The sequence below is a fragment of the Macaca nemestrina genome, chromosome 19, assembly GCF_043159975.1.
Source record: "Macaca nemestrina isolate mMacNem1 chromosome 19, mMacNem.hap1, whole genome shotgun sequence".
Classification (NCBI taxonomy): domain Eukaryota; kingdom Metazoa; phylum Chordata; class Mammalia; order Primates; family Cercopithecidae; genus Macaca; species Macaca nemestrina.
The window spans coordinates 1,473,146-1,490,894 of NC_092143.1; the positions used below are offsets into that span (position 1 = coordinate 1,473,146).

Genomic DNA, 17,749 nt, shown 5'->3' on the forward strand with positions numbered 1-17,749 from the left:
AAAATGTTCTACAAGAAAACTGAACACCAATTTCTTGAAATAAGAAATAATACTGCTATACATAAATTGAGAAAAACTTCTGAATTAGAGTTAATGGTACAATATCCAATGTTATGTAAATACAAACCCAGAAATTTGAAGCTATATAGCCAATTAGCTCAGGATACATACTTCAGTTACCTAAAATTGTGATGTTCCCTATTATCAACTCTGTCTTCATGCTAATACTATTAGGAGTAAAAAATAAATAAATAAATAAGTAAAACATTTCTATTCTGGCAAGTGTAAATAATTTTTTAAACTTGAAATTATTTTATTTTATACTTTTTTTTTTTTTTTTTTTTTGGAAATAGAGCCTTGCTCTGTCTCCCAGGCTGGAGTGCAGAGGTACAATCTCAGCACACTGTAACCTCAGACTCCTAGGTTCAAGAGATTCTTCTGCCTTGGCTTCCCAAGTAGCTGGGATTACAGGTGCTCGCCATCACATCCAGCTAATTTTTACATTTTTAGTAGAGACAGGGTTTCACCACCTTGGCCAGGCTGGTCTCAAACTCCTGACCTCAGGTGATCTGCCCACCTCGGACTCCCAAAGTGCTGAGATTACAGGTGTTAGCCACCGCACCCGGCCTACATATGCCTTTTAAAGGAAACTCTTATAGAACCGCCAAGAAAATGTCTCTGATTTCAACGAATCCTGGGACTGGACAACCAGATAAATACTGTCTTAAGAATTAGTACTATGTCTTTAAAAAAAAAAAAAAAAAAAAAAAAAGGCATTTCAATTGTGAACCATCACAGCAAAAGAAGTTTCATTTTTACAACTAGTAAAATATTAGACTATCATAATTATCAAAGTTTTATGATTCATAGAAAATTGTGTATAGACTCTCAGAATGAGAAATCTAACATTTAAAAAAATTGTGTTGCTTCTATCAAGAAACACTAATATTTTACCAATAATCAGACAATAGACATCTGTTCTTAACACTAGTATCTTTCAATGCTAAAACTTAACTATTAGAAGATTGCAAATGCCTCTGGGCAGGGCCAACAGTCACACTGCTGGCAAAAGCAAAGAAAAACTAATAACTGACGTGGATAAACAAAACAATGCTTAATGTCATTCATTCTTCATTTAACTGCAAAGATAATTTGAATGACACCACCATCACTTAAAACACAAAAATGGGAAACACCAATTTAACAAATACCTTATTTTCACCCAGATGTTAACAATGCGAAGGAGAAATCAATGTCTCACATGACTTTGTAGAAAACAGACTTAACAAGTAATTGCATTCCCAGTGAACTATGAGTTACTATGTGTGATACACATCATATTGTTTACTTAATGACATATGAAAACAGTAACATCCTCATCCTTGATGATAATAAAGGCAATGTGCTATTGAATGTTTTAATCTTCCTTAACCATATGATATGGTTTGGATGTGTGTCCCCTGCAAATTTCATGTTGAAATGTGATCCCCAATGTCAGAGGTGGGGCCTAGTGGGAGATACTGAATCATGGGGTAGGGGTGGTCCCCTCATGAATCCCCATGGTGATTGATAAGTGAGTTCTCACTCAGTTCACGTGAGATCTGGTCGTTTATAAGAGTCTGGGACCTCCCATTCTCTCTTGCTCCCTTTTGTCATGTGACATGCTGGCTTCCCAATACCTTCCACCATGATTGTATACTTCCTGAGGCCTCCCCAGAAGCAGATGCCAGCACCATGCTTCCTGAAAAGCTTACTGAAGCATGAGCCAATTAAATTTTTTTTTTTTTTTTGTAAATTACCCGGCCTCAAGTATTATATTTCTTTATAGCAATGCAAAAACGGACTAACATCATACTCAAATCACATCTAATTCTTCCCTTGGAAATTTTTATAAAATATAAGCCCAATCATGAAATTTTTTATACGTTTTAACAACTAACCAACATTATCTTTTAAATATACTGTGTTCTAAAGTAGTATGATTATAATAAAAATAATTCCACTTCAAGGAAAACCTGAGAACTTCTAAAATACAATAACTACAGTTCTTTATACATAAGAGCAAAATGTCATTTTCATATGGTCAAGGAAGGAAACTTTCAAAGCTTACAAAGCGAAGTAAAGCTCATATGAAAGCTGTTTTTCTAATAACTATTTCGTTTTCAACTGCCAATGTGGATATCTAGGCTACATAATGTAAAATTCTGCTTCTGGTAAATTAAGACAATACACTAACTTACATTTTTTTTTACTTTTATTCTATTCTATAGCACACACTTCCCAAAATTTAAATTGGGAAGTGAATAAAGTTTATAGCAAAATTGTTATGTTCTAATATTTCTATTTTGGGAAATGTGTACCATTGTGAAATTAGTGACTTGTTACAAATAGTTAAAATGGTAAATTTTAAGTTACCTATATTTTACCACAATGAAAACACTCTACAGACAGGAGGCTGGGGGATCAGCGGAATGGAAAATGACAGGATGAGGGTGGTAGCTCCAGGGTACAAGGTTTTTTTTGGACATGATGAACATGTTCAAACGTTGACTTTGGTGATGGTTACGTTTATCTATGAATATTCTAAAAAACACTGGGCTGGGTGCAGTGCTCATGCCTGTAATCCCAGCACTTTGGGAGGCCGAGGTGGGTGGATCATGAAGTCCAGAGATCGAGATCATCCTGGCCAACATGGTGAAACCCTGCCTCTACTAAAACAAAAAAAAAAACTAGCCAGGCATGGTGGCACGAGCCTGTAGTCCCAGCTTACTCAGGAGGCTAAGGTAGGGGAATCGCTTGAACCTAGGAGGCAAAGGTTGCAGTGAGCCAAGATCGCGCCACTGCACTCCAGCCTAGCAACAGAGCAAGACTCCCTCTCAAAAAAAACAAAAATGCTTGAATAGGAATAGCTCTGGTCTGCAGCTCCCAGTGAGATCAAGGCAGAAGGCGAGTGATTTCTGCATTTCCAACTCAGGTACCCAGCTCATCTCACTGGGACTGGGGAGACAGTGGGTGCAGCCCACGGAGGGCAAGCTGAAGCAAAGAGGGGTGTTGCTTCACCCGGGAAGCGCGAGGGGTCAGGCAAACTCCCACCCCTAGCCAAGGGAAGCCCTGAAGGACTGTGCTGCGAGAAACGGTGCATTTTGGTCCAAATACTACGCTCTTCCCACGGTCTTTGTAACCCTCAGACCAGGAGATTCCTTTGGGTGCCTACATCACCAGGGCCCTGCGTTTCAAGCACAAAGCTGGGCAGCCATTTGGGCAGACACTGAGCTAGCTGCAGGAGTCTTTTTTCATACCCCACGGCACCTGGAATCCCAACAAGACAGAACCGTTCACTCTCCTGGAAAGGCTGAAGCCAGGGAGCCAAGGGGTCTACCTCAGTGGATCCCACCCCCACGGAGCCCAGCAAGCTAAGATTCACTGGCTTGAAATGCTCACTGCTAGCACAGCAGTCTGAAGTCAACCTGGGATGCCCGAGCTTGGTGGGGCAAGGGGCGCCTGCCATTACTGAGGCTTGAGTAGGTGATGTAAACAAAGCCGTCACCAGAGCTCAGCAAAGCCACTGCAGCCAGACTGCCTCTCTAGATTCTTCCTCTCTGGGCAGACAATCTCTGAAAGAAAGGCAGCTGCCCCAGTCAGGGGCTTATAAATAAAACTCCCATCTTCCTGGGACAGAGCACTAAGGGGAAGGGCAGGCTGTGAGCACAGCCTCAGCAGACTTAAATGTTCCTGTCTGCCAACTCTGAAGAGAGCAGCGTATCTCCCAGCACAGCGCTTGAGCTCTGCTAAGGGACAGACTGCCTCCTCAAGTGGGTCCCTGACGGCCGTGTATCCTGACTGGGAGACACCTCCTAGCAGGGGTCAACAGACACCTCATACAGAAGAGCTCCAGGTGGCATCTGGCAGGTGCCCCTCTGGGACAAGGCTTCCAAGGGAAGGAACAGGCAGCAATCTTTGCTGTTCTGCAACCTCCGCTGGTGAAACCCAGGTAAACAGGATCTGGAATGGATCTCCAGCAAACTCCAGCAGACCTGCAGCAGAGGAGCCTGACTGTTAGAAGTAAAACTAACAAACAAAGAAATTGCATCAACATCAACAAAAAGCATCAACATCTACACAAACACTCAATCCGAAGGACACCAGCATCAAAGACCAAAGGTAGATAAATCCATGAAGATGAGGAAAAACCAGCACAAAATGCTGGTAATTCCTAAAACCAGAATGCCTCTTCTCCTCCAAAGCATCACAACTCCTCACCAGCAAGGGGACGAAACTGGACGGAGAATGAGTTTGACCAACTGACGAAAGCAGGCTTCAGACGGTGGGTAATAACAAACTCCTCCGAGCTAAAGGAGCATGTTCTAACCCAATGCAAGGAAGCTAGGAACCTTGAAAAAAGGTTAGAGGAATTGCTAACTAGAATAACCAGTATAGAGAAGAACATAAATGACCTGACGGAGCTGAAAAACACAGCACGAGAACTTCATGAAGCATACGCAAGTATCAATAGCCAAATCAAGTGGAAGAAAGGATATCAGAGATTGATGATCAATTTAATGAAATAAAGTGTGAAGACAAGATTAGAGAAAAATGAATGAAAAGAATGAACAAAGCCTCCAAGAAACATGGGACTATGTGAAAAGACCAGACCTATGTTTGACTGGTATACCTGAAAGTAATGGGGAGAATGGAACCAAGTTGGAAAACACTCTTCAGGATATTATCCAGGAGAACTTCCCCAACCTAGCAAGACAGGCCAAAATTCAAATTCAGGAAATACAGAGACCACCACAAAGATACTCCTTGAGAAGAGCAACCCCAAGACACATAATCGTCAGATTCACCAAGGCTGAAATGAAGGAAAAAATGTTAAGGGCAGCCAGAAAGAAAGGTCGGGTTACCCACAAAGGGAAGCCCATCAGACTAACAGCAGATCTCTCTGCAGAAATCCTACAAGCCAGAAGAGAATGAGGTCCAATATTCAACATTCTTAAATAAAAGAATTTTCAACCCAGAATTGTATATCCGGCCCAACTAAACTGAAGGAGACAGACACAAAAAACCCTTCAAACCCTTTTCTTTGAAGGGTTTTTCGTGTCTGTATCTCCTTCACTTTAGTTTGGCTGGATATAATGAATATCCAGGAGCCGGTTTTTTTTTTAAAAGATTAACAAAACAGACCACTAGCCAGAATAATAAGAAATAAAGAGAGAAGAATCAGACACAATAAAAAATGATAAAGGGGATATCACCACTGACCCCACAGAAATACAAACTGCAATGAGGGAATACTATAAACACCTCTACGCAAATAAACTAGAAAATCTAGAAGAAATGGATAAATTCCTGGACACATACACCCTCCCAAGACTAAACCAGGAAGAAGTCAAATCCCTGAACAGACCGATAACAAGTTCTGAAATTGAGGCAGTAATGGCCTACTAACCAAAAAAAGCCCACGACCAGACAGATTCACAGTCGAATTCTATCAGAAGTACAAAGAGGAGCTGGTACCATTCCTTCTGAAACTATTCCAAACAACAGAAAAAGAAGGACTCCTCCCTAACTCATTTTATGAGTCCATCATCATCCTGATACCAAAACCTGGCAGAGACACAACAAAAAAAGAAAATTTCAGGCCAATATCCCTGATAAACATCGATGTGAAAATCCTCAATAAAATACTGGCAAACCAAATCCAGCAGCACATCAAAAAGCTTATCCACCACGACCAAGTCAGCTTCATCACTGGGATGCAAGGCTGGTTCAACATCCACAAATCAATAAACGTAATCCATCACATAAACAGAACCAATGACAAAAACCACATGATTATCTCAATAGATGCAGAAAAGGCCTTCGATAAAATTCAACACCCCTTCATGCTAAAAACTCTCAATAAAGTAGGTATTGATGGAATGTATCTCAAAATAATAAGAGCTATTTATGACAAACCCACAGCCAATATCATACTGAATGGGCAAAAGCTGGAAGCATTCCCTCTGAAAACCGGCACAAGACAAGGATGCCCTCTCTCACCACTCCTATTCAACATAGTATTGGAAGTCCTGGCCAGGGCAATCAGGCAAGAGAAATAAATAAAGGGTATTCAAATAGGGAAAGAGGAAGTCAAACTGCCTCTGTTTGCAGATGATATGATTGTATACTTAGAAAACCCAAAAACTGCTTAAGCTGATAAGCAACTTCAGCAAAATCTCAGGATACAAAACCAATGTGCAAAAATCACAGGCATTCCTATACACCAATAATAGACAAAGAGAGAGCCAAATCATGAGTGAATTCCCATTCACAACTGCTACAAAGAGAATAAAATAACTAGGAATACAACTTATATGGGATGTGAAGGACTTCTTCAAGGAGAACTACAAACCACTGCTCAAGGAAATAAGAGAGGTCACAAACAAATGGAAAACATTCCATGCTCATGGATAGGAAGAATCAATATTGTGAAAATGGCCATACTGCCCAAAGTAATTTGTAGATTCAATGCTATCCCCATCAAGCTACCACTGACTTTCTTCACAGAATTAGAAAAAAACTACTTTAAATTTCATATGGAACCAAAAAAGAGCCCACATAGCCAAGACAATCCTAAGCGAAAAGAACAAAGCTAGAGGCATCATGCTACCTGACTTCAAACTATACTACAAGGCTACAGTAACCAAAACAGCATGACACTGGTACCAAAACAGATATATAGACCAATGGAACAGAACAGAGGCCTCAGAAATAATGCCACACATCTACAACCATCTGATCTTTGACAAACCTGACAAAAACAAGCAATGGGGAAAGGATTCCCTATTTAACAAATGGTGTTGGGAAAACTGGCTAGCCATATGCAGAAAACAAACTGGACCCCTTCCTTATACCTTATACGAAAATTAACTCAAGGTGGATTAAAGACTTAAATGTAAGACCTAAAACTATAAAAACCCTAGAAGAAAACCTAGGCAATACCATTCAGGACATAGCCATGGGCACAGACTTCATGATTAAAACACCAAAAGCAATGGCAACAAAAGCCAAAATTGCCAAATGGGATCTAATCAAACCAAAGAGCTTCTGCAAAGAAACGATCATCAGAGTGAATAGGCAACCTACAGAATGGGAGAAAATTTTTGTCATCTATCCATCTGACAAAGGGCTAATATCCAGAATCTATGAGGAACTTAAATTTACAATTTAAAAAAAACAAACCAATCCCATCAAAAAGCGGACAAAGGATATGAACAGACACTTTTCAAATGAAGACATTTATGCGGCCAACAAATATATGAAAAAAGCTCATCAAAGACATGCAAATCAAAACCACAAGGAGATACCATCTCATGCCAGTTAGAATGGCAATCGCTAAAAAGTCAGGAAACAACAGATGCTAGAGAGAATGTGGAGAAATGGGAATGCTTTTATACTGTTGGTGGGAGTCTAAATTAGTTCAACCATTGTAGAAGACAGTGTGGCAATTTTTCAAGGCTCTAGAACTAGAAATACCATTTGACCCAGCCATCCCATTACTGGGTATATACCCAAAGGATTATAAACCATTCTACTATAAAGACACATGCACATGTATGTTTATTGCAGCACTATTCACAATAGCAAAGACTTGGAACCAACCCAAATGCCCATCAATGATACACTGGATAAAGAAAACGTGGCACAAACACACCATGGAATACTATGCAGCCACAAAAAAAGGATGAGTTCATGTCCTTTGCGGGGACAGGGATGAAGCTGGAAACTATTACTCTCAGCAAACTAACACAGGAACAGAAAACCAAACACCGCATGTTCTCACTCATAAATGGGAGCTGAACAATGGGAACACATGGACACAGGGAGGGGAACAACACACACCAGGGCCTGACAGGTGGTTAGGGGCTAGGTGAGGGATAGCATTAGGAGAAATACCTAATGTAGATGATGGGTTGACAGGTGCAGCAAACCACCATGACATGTGTATACCTATGTAACAAACCTGCACATTCTGCACATGTATCCCAGAACTTAAAACATAAAAAAAAAAAACACTGAACTATACACTTTAAGTAGGGTAACTTGTATGTATATAAACTATATCAAAAAAGCTGTTAAAAATGAGTAAATGAAGCAATTTTAAAATAAAAAAGAGTAAATAAAAAGAAGAAAAAAGGAAAAATGTAAACTGCTCCTTCCTTCCAGTTCTAGACCAAGATGGAGTATATGTGCTACTCCTTATTCTTCCCACTAAACACAGATAAAAACCCTGGACATTAAACATCAAAAGGTGGGGAGAAGAGGGCAGACCAGTAAGGTCCTTGGACTCAGAGAACAAGACATCAGTGAGTTTCCAGTATTCCCTTTTGGTCTCATGCCCATGTTGTGTACTAGAGAGTTGGCAACCAGAAAAGTAATAGACACAGACCAAAAAAATCCCCAAGAAAAGTCTGGTCTTTCTAGCCAAAGGACTAGGAAAAGGGCAGCCTAGCGGAACAAAAAAAATTTGATAGGAATATCCCATCCAAAGATGACAGAAAAAGCACAGCCTCACCCACACTGAACAGCAAAGAGTAAGCGAAGCCTGGACTCCCACACTGCCCAGCTGTAGGAAGATACTCTCCCCACTGCCCAGATGGTGTCAGGGCAGACCAAGTGGGGAGTGGAGACATCCATCCAAGCCTGGCAGTCATTGTAGGGTATATGCACAAGGGTGCCGGACGCTCATCCCTGTTAAAGTTTCAAAAAATTAGTTTAAAGATCGAACTGGCTTTTATTAGCAAATCAGGCAGTATTTCATCTATGAAATAGAAAGATACTCAGATCAGCTGAGCAGCAGAAGTAAACTCTGCAGCCAGAAAAGGCTGCAGAAAGCAGATTCAAGGAACAAAATACAGATTGGGCATTTCAAAGTTACTTTCCTTACAGGGTAGAGAGGACTCTCTTATGCTGGCTCAGTTTGGCCCCCTTATGACTGGTTGCTGTGAATCTCTTGTTTTGGGGGAAACTGGCCTGTTTTTAATTTAGTTTGATTGTGGCACCTAGCACAAGTGACTCCATTCTAGTTTGTTCTAGTCTGCTTGGCCTGGTGCAGGAGCTTAGTCTGAAATAATGGCCTCTGGTACATTTTATTTAATACCCCCAACTGGCAGTAATAAAGCACTCCTACCCATCTCGATCAGTGTCAGAGGAGGCCTAGTGAAAAGTGGAAAATCTAACCACCTTCTAAAAGGTAACACCACCCATGCAATGTCAGTGGAGGCCACAGGCATGCAGTAACCAGGCACTCCTCCCCTTCCCAGCCAAGGTGGTGCTAGCAGAGACCACTGGGGAGCCAGTAGTCACATGGCACCTTCCCTTTCCGGATGTCAAAATGGGCTGTGAAGGGAACCTGGCTCTTCACCCCCTTCTGGCAGTAACCCCCACATTCCACTACCACTACCACCAGGCCCGATAACCAGAAAATTTAAATAAGATCCCAAATCTCATAACAAAATGTCTAGGCTATACTGGAAAATCACTCATTATCCCCAAAACCAGAAAAATTTCAACTCAAATGAGAAAAGAGAATCAACAGATGTCAACATCAAAACAACACAGACACTGAAATTATCTAACAAGGATTTTTAAACACACATCATAAAAATGTCTCAATGGACAATTATGAAGAGACTTGAAACAAATGAAAAAAATATAAAGTCTCAGAAGTGACACTGCTAGTATGAAGAAGAAACAACTGGAAATTCTGAAACTAAAAATCTTAATGGATGGGCTCAACAGTAAAATTTTAAAAAGGGGGAAAAAAATCAGTGAACTTTAAGACAAAACAATAGAAACTGCCCAAGATGAACAGGAAATGGACTTAGAAAAAATGAGCAGAAACTCAGGACCCTACGGTACAACAAGAAAAGATTTCACAAGGTGTCACACCAGGGTAAAAGAAGAGATGGAGAGTAGAGCACAAAAAGCACTGCAAACTTCTCAGATCTGACAAAAGATCTGACAAGAACGGCTGCAAACTTCTCAGATCTGACAAAAGATACAAACTTAAAGAATCAGGATGCTAAGCAAACCCCAAACAGGGTAATCCTGAAGAAATTCATACCAAGACCCAGAATAGTCAAACGACTAAAAACTAAAGACTAAAAAAAATGTTGAAAGTAGTAAGAGAAAAGTGACACCTATCTCAAAAGGAAAAACAACTCAAATGATATCAGATTTCTCATCAGAAAGCACAGAGACCAGAAAGAAGTGGCATAATAACATTTTTCAAGTGCTAAAAGAAAAGAACTGTCAACTCCAAATTCTGTATCTGATGAAATTATCCTTCAGGAATGAAGGAGAAATACAAGCATCTTCAGATGAAGGAAAACGAACAGAATTTGCTTCCAGTAGACTTACCCTAAAAGAATAGAGAATTACTGAAACAGAACAAAAATGAGAAATTGTGAACTATCAGGAAATAAGAAAACAGAAAGGGCAAAAAGGGTAGGTCAATACCATAGGCTTTCCTTTGCCTCTTGAATATTCTAGATTCTTAGAGAGATAAAGCAAAAATTATAACACTGTCTGATATAGAGTTCTAATTGTATATAAAGGAAATATTTATATACCTTTATGTATGTAAAATCTACATATACTTTTACATGAGTATTACCAACGGGAGGATAAAGGGATTTAAAGAGGCGAAGCTCTTACACCTCACCCAACAACTGTTAAAATACCAACAGTACACTGCAATGAGTTATGTATACATAATGTAATTCCTAGAGCTACCACTAAGTAATATCTATACAAAGAAATACACTGAAGAACACTATAGATAAACTAGAATTCTAAAAAATGTTGAAGCATAACCCATAAGGCAGGAAAAAGAAAACAGAGAAACAAAAACAGAAAGCAAAAAATAAAATGGCATTATCAAACATTACGCTGAACATAAACCCTCTAAATACATCAATCAAAAGACAGACAATGGCAGTGGGTAAAAAAACAACCAACCATATGACAATTACCAGAAACTCACTTCAAATATGTTACCTGAGAGTGAAAGGATGGAAAATTATATACCATGCAAACATTAATTGAAGGAAAGCAGAGGTGGCTATATTAGTGCCAGATAAAGTAGATTTCAGAGCAGAAAAATTACCAGAGACACACAGGCGAACTACATAATGATAAAAGTGTCAATCCATCAAGAACACACAGGAATCTCAAACGTGTATGCACCAAACAATAGACCCTACAAAATATGTGAAACAAAAATTGATAAAACGCTAAAAAGAGGCAGGGTGCACTGGCTCATGCTTGTAATCCCAGCACTTTGGAAGGCCAATAGAAGGCGATCACTGAGCCCAGGAGTTCAAGTCCAGTGTAACCTCATCTCTACAAAAAAAAATTTTTTTAATCAGTTGGGCATGTTGGCGTGTGCCTATAATCCCAGCTACTCTGGAGGCTGAAGCAGGAGGATGGCTTGAGCCCAAAAGGTCGAGGCTGAATTGAGCCATGATCATGCCACTGCACTCTAGCCTGGGTAACAGACTGAGACCATGTCAAAAAAAAGAAAAAAGAACAAAAGAGAATAAACAAAGCTACAAGGAAAGACGAACTCAACAGGACCATTAACTAAAAGGAAATAAATAACATTTCAGAACACTCCACCTAACAATAGCAAAATAAATGTTCTTTTCAAGAGCCAAAGAATACTTACCAACATACAGGCAGAGTCACAATATCTTACTGTATGCCTTGTAAAAGCACCACTTAACTTTTTAAACTATGTGTATGTTACCACGATAAAATAAAACCCAACTTCAGAAAATAATGTAGAAGCACAACTTCTGGTCCAGACAAAATGCCATAGACCCATTTCTCTGCTTCTCCCCACTAAGTCCAACTATAAACCCTGGTAATTAAGCAAAAGCCAATCAAAGGAGAGTTCTGAAAGAAGGTAAGAAGGCAGCAGTGACTTACTGAGACTCCCCTCTCCCACCAAGGGATATTGGGGCCTGAGACTCCCCTCTCCCATCAAAGGATACTGGGGCATTTGGGCAGAAGCAATAAGGGGAACTTGTCACTACAAGCTGCTGGCCCAAGAAGGCTCTGTGCCTCTCATGCCTGAGACTCCTCTCTCTCATTAGGGAGAGCCAGGCAGCACCAACAGGTGCAACCCCACCACATAAGGAGCCCAGTCCAGAAAAACCTTTTTATCCATAACCTAAGATCTTGCTCCAAGACATCAGAGCATCAAGGTGTCACCAGCAAGAGGAACCCTTTTGCCACAGCGGTGCTAAGACTCCTCTTCTCCGACCCAGAGACACCAGGGCAGTCACTGGGTCCATACGGATGGGATACAGCCACAGCCAGGGCCCAGCCACAGAAGCCTCTTCATCCCCACGGGTCTGACACTTTCATCTTTTAACAAGAGAAACCAGGCCTAGGAAAATCCACCTTTCGCTCTCACGCAGCACCAAGAGCCCCAGTGATACCACATAAACCAAGCAGACCAAAGATCACAGCACAAAGGCTCTGAGAATTAAAATGTCATTTAGAACCACAGGCCACAAATGTAGTCCAGGACCTATGTGCTGAATCTAAACAGGGTGGCTGCACGCTAAAATAAAAGATATAAATAGAACCCAAATTCTCCTAATATACAAAATACCCAAGAGACAATCGAAAACCATCTGTCAAACCAAGAGCCAAAACATTCACAGAATGGAGTGGAGATAACAGAGTAAAGAATTAGGGAACTTGAGAACAGATTAATAGAACGTACACAATCTGAACAACACAGAGAAAAGAAACAGGGAAAAAGCCTAAGGGAATTATGAAACACCAACATAAGATCCAACTTTCTTAACACTGGAAATCCAAATGGAGAGAAGAGAGTGGGAGCAACTCTCCATTATTTCAACAACAACAAAGAGTAGTTGAAGAAATAATGGCTAAAAACTTCCTAAATTTAGTCGAAGACCAAAAGCAAACAAACAAACAAAAAACCAAACATAAAATCCATGACAAGACACATCATAATTAAACTTCTGAAAACTAGACAAAGTAAAAACTTGAAAGCAGCCAGAGAGAAATGACACATTATCTACAAGGGAACATCAATCTGAGTGACAGCAGCATCCTAATCAGAAACTACGGACGCAAGAAGGAAGAGGCACAAGATTTTTCAAGTGCTAAGAAAAGAATGGCAGGCTAGCAGCCATGGCTCACGCCTTAATCGTAACACTCTGGGAGGACGACACAGGAGGATCACTTGAAACCAGCTGGGCAATATAGCAAGATCCTGTCTCTTAAAAAAAATTTTTTTTTAATTAGCCAGGCATGGTGGTATGTGCCTGTAGTCCCAGCCACATGGGTGGATTGCCTGGGCCCAACAGGTCAAGGCTGTAATGAGCTATGATCGCATCACTAACTCTAGCCAGGACAAAAGAGCAAGATTCTGTCAAAAAAAAAAAAAAGGAAGAACAATAGAAAAAGGGGAAATATGGGCACGTGGTATGTGCAATACACTATCCTTATCATCATGAGTTTTACAAACCATATTTGATGACTGACACAAAAACTGTGTCAACCACCTGTAACACCATCTGATACCCAGGACATGATATTTAAAGTGAGGACCTAACTGAAAGAAGGGTTTCCACACTTGACTGGAAGTGGTGAAATACAGCAATACACCATGGTGATAAGTCACATATGTATACTGTAATACCCAGATCAAGCACTGTGAAAACTATACAAACACCTAATCTCAAACACACTATACGGATACCAAAAGTGTCCAAGTAACCCAAAAAGTGGCAAAAACAAAAAAAAGAAACAGTAATGAGAATCAGAAGAAACAGAACACAGATAATACATAGCACACTTATATTCTAACATATCAATAATTATTGTAACTGTAAATGGTGTAAATATGCCAATCAAAAGAGAATGGCATAGTCAATAAAAAATAGGATCATAAGATCCAACAAGAAACTCACTTCAAATTCAACATAGGTAAGTTGAAAGCTAATACCATGCAAACATTAATCCAAAAAAAGCATAAATGGCGACATCAATATCTAACAAAGAAGATTTTAGAGCAAAGAAAATTACCAGAGACAGAGGAACATTAACCATGAAAGGAACAATCCACCGAGAAGACAAAATTCTTGAATGTGTGTGCACCACATGACAGTGCTTCAAAGTACATGAGGCAAAAATGGATTCAATCTGTGACGGAAACCTATTTTGAAACAGGTGGCACATTTCCAAATAATGAACTCCTAAAATTAAACAGATTTACTAATACAGTTACTGCTATAGGTAACACCAAGGAGGAAAGGAGAAATGGTAGTTCCAGAGAACCCACTTTCAACCAAGCACTGAAAAAAGGGCACCTTACACAGGTTCTACTGTAATCTCCAATAATCCCGTAAGAAAAAATATTATCCAGCACTTTACAGATGAAGAAACCATGGCTTTGAGTTTAAGTTACCCAAGAGCAAACAGCTAGTGGGAAAATCAACACACAAATCAGCGTTATAACATTCCGATACGTACTCTGAGCTGTATGTTACAGTCTCTCAAATGGCCGAAACCAAAAATTGTTCAAAAACTCAAGTTCTGAAGCAACTACATATTGAGTGAAATTATGTTTTCTACAATTCCTCTGGAATAAAACTTCAAAAACTGTGAGAAGCAATACTTATTTTTTAAAATTTTCTTCTTTTCTTTGAAGGAGAAATAAGTTAAATATGAGTTAAATCCAATCTCGGGTATGAAAGGTCTGTACACTAATTCTCCCGCTAACCTGTGGCCCCACTAAACAAGTCAACCGTTCTCAATACTCCATTTCCCTTTCCTAAAGGCAAAACTACATGTCGACAAAAAGCACTTTGTATATATGTGTTTAAGTAAAAAGTGTGCCTAGCAAAGATACCGAAATGTCGAACAGAAGTCATTTCAATAAGGAGTGTGTTTTTAACAATATAATTAAAATTGCATCTGTCACCTTCACAATTCATACGGCTACACAAACAAGTTTCGGAGACTCTGAATTATCCCATAAATTAGGACTTTTGATCCCCGTTTACTTTAGGAGAGCAGCCACCCCTCAACACCCGACCGCGGTTCTCCGCTCCCGTTCTGGCTCCTGCGCTCGGCTCGGGCGTCCCGGGATGCAGACGCTCGCTCCGGCAGTTGCCCGCGGCCCTCACCACAGCGGACGCCACAGCTGCGGCGCGCCCAGAACGCCCAAGACTCCCGACTCCCGGCGCACAGATGGGGCGCGCCGGTAGGACCCCAGACCCGCCCGGCTCCGGGTTCCTGCGGTGGACTGGAGCCCCCGGGGCGCGTCTGCGGCGGACGCGCGCCGGTCCCGCCTCGGTTACCTGCTGTGCCGGTCGGCTCCCGGCCCGGGCCCCGCGGCGCTGTAGTAGACCGCGCGTTTGCGGTTGGCTGCGGCCGCCGCGGCGCTACGCACCGGGTAGAGCGGGATTTGGTCCGCCATGTTCCGGCCGCCCTTTCCCGCCCCCCCCGCTTTCCCCTCAATTCGCCACCTTTTCCCCGCCCTCTCCCCTCAGCGCCAACCCCGGCTGAGGCACCGCCCGCGGACCTTCCCCGCCTCCGCCAAGCGGCGAGGTCCGATGACGTCAAGAGCGGCGGCGACGCGACGCGAAGGCGTGGCTCGCTAGGCCCGCCCTCCTTTGGGCGTCGGCGCACGATGACGTGCGCCAGTGGCAAAAAGGCGGCGCGGGAGTCAGTGGAGTCCGGACGATGACGTCACGAGCGGCGAAGACTGGGGCGGTGTCGCCGCGTTCTGAGGCCCCGCCCCCGCCGCGTGAGGGCCCGATGACGTCACCAATCGGCGGGGCGGGGCTTGCGTACGCCGCGGGCTGGTCTTCTGGTAGCGCGGGAGGCCCAGCACATGGATCAAGGTTCGGCCGGGCGCGCTCTGGTCCGCGGGGCGAAGGACCTCGCAGCCGTCTCCTGGAAGTTCTGCCGGGCACATGCGTGGGCGCGCGCGGCCTCCTGAGCGGTCCCGAGCCTGCGCTGCTGGGAGTAGTACGCTTTTTGCTGCCGCCCCGCGCTTCTCCAGCCTGCCTTCGGTGCCCGCTTCATGCCCGTGCCCTTGGAACCGCTGGTGTCTGTGCGTTCACAGGCAGGGTCGTGCTCCGTGGCCCTGGTCCCTAAAGCGGCGCGACCCCAGGCGCGCCCACCGCGCTGGGCTGAATTTCCGAGATGTTCTTGTCCTGCTTCGTCACTGCCGCTTTCCTCCTTTCCTCTGGCTCTTGGTCTTTAGCTTGGGTCCACATCCGCAACCTCTAGGCCCGCGGCCTGCTGAAAAGTCCTGTAGGCGACTGTCAGAAACGAGGTTTACACCCTCAATCTACACAAGAAAGAAAAACGATATTGAATGAACGAATATACACCTTTGGTTGGGTTTGTTTCATTTCCTGTCCCGAGGACAGCCCCCTTCCACCTCCATCACCCACTGCCCCTGGAAGCCCGCAAGCTGAACACCGCTCACCTCGCCTATTTCTGGTTTATTCACTTTGTGTTTTTTTAACCAATGTTTTTCTGATATTCCATTATCATGACATACACATTTTGTCTGTGTGTTTGAAACACTGTTCAACGTGAACTTATAAATGCTTTTCTGTTTTTTGGAGATGGGGTCTCCGTCACCCAGGCAGGAGTGCAATGTTTTGATCACGGCTCACTACAGCTTCCACCTCTCAAGGTTCAGGTGATCCTCCCCCATCTGCGTGTATTACTTTTTCTGCACTCCAGCCTGGGCGACAGAGCCAGACTCCGTCTCAAAAAAAAAAAAAGGTCATTATGAATATTAATTTTTTGGGGGGGACAGTCTCGCTGTCGCCCAGGCTGGAGTGCAGTGGCGCGATCTCAGCTCACTGCAAGCTCCGGGTTGACGCCATTCTCCTGCCTCAGCCTCCCGAGTAGCTTGGACTACAGGCGCCACGCCTGGCTAGCTTTTGTATTTTTAGTAGAGACGGGGTTTCACCGTGTTAGTCAGGATGGTCTCCATCTCCTGGCCTCATGATCCACCCGCCTTGGCCTCCCAAAGTGATGGGATTACAGGCTTGAGCCACCGCGCCCCGCCTGTGAATATGAATATTCTTAATTTGTTGCTGCCACTTTCTGATTGCCAGTTTGCTTCTCAGCTGCTTTTCATGTAGCTTGAATACACGCCACTCCACAGACACTAACTACTTTCAAAAGACACCAGTGGCCTCCCAATTGACAAGGGACTTCACGCATTATTTCTCTACCTCACCCTCAGCCACTGACACTGTTCACACCATCTCTCACCTACATTCAACAACTGATGTTGATAACACCATCTCATTCTCACAGCACTGGCACTGTAACACCATCTCCTCCCCCTCACTCAACACCTGACAGTGACAACAGCATCTCCTCACCCTCAGCAACTGACGGTGACACCATCTCCTCCCCCTCACTCAACACCTGACAGTGAATAGCATCTCCTTACCCTCACTCAACAACTGACAGTGACACCACCATCTCCTCAGCCTCACTCAGCAACTGACAGTGACATCATCATCTACACCCTCACTTAACAACTGACAGTGAGACCATCTCCTCACCCTCACTCAACACCTGACAGTGACAACAGCATCTCTTCACCCTCACTCAACTACTGACAGTGACAACACCATCTCCTCACCATCACTCATCACCTGACAATGACACCATCTCCTCA

The 17,749-nt window shown here is 42.7% G+C and overlaps 1 protein-coding gene across 8 annotated transcripts in view; it reads right to left on the minus strand.

Annotated features, from left to right (window-relative positions):
- Window positions 1-15,549, minus strand: part of LOC105489277 (ATPase phospholipid transporting 9B (putative)) — a 289,967-nt gene extending 274,418 nt beyond the window's left edge. For 5 of the 8 annotated variants that reach the window (XM_071085805.1, XM_071085804.1, XM_071085803.1 and 2 more), the window contains exon 1: window positions 15,393-15,548. In XM_071085805.1, the coding sequence (XP_070941906.1) occupies window positions 15,393-15,511 (119 nt within the window). In that variant the 5' untranslated portion in view covers window positions 15,512-15,548. Of the gene's footprint in view, window positions 1-15,013; window positions 15,208-15,392 lie in introns of those variants that run through there. The other 3 variants (XM_071085806.1, XM_071085809.1, XM_071085808.1) reach the window with 3 other exon arrangements.
- Window positions 15,550-17,749: the final 2,200 nt, after the last annotated feature.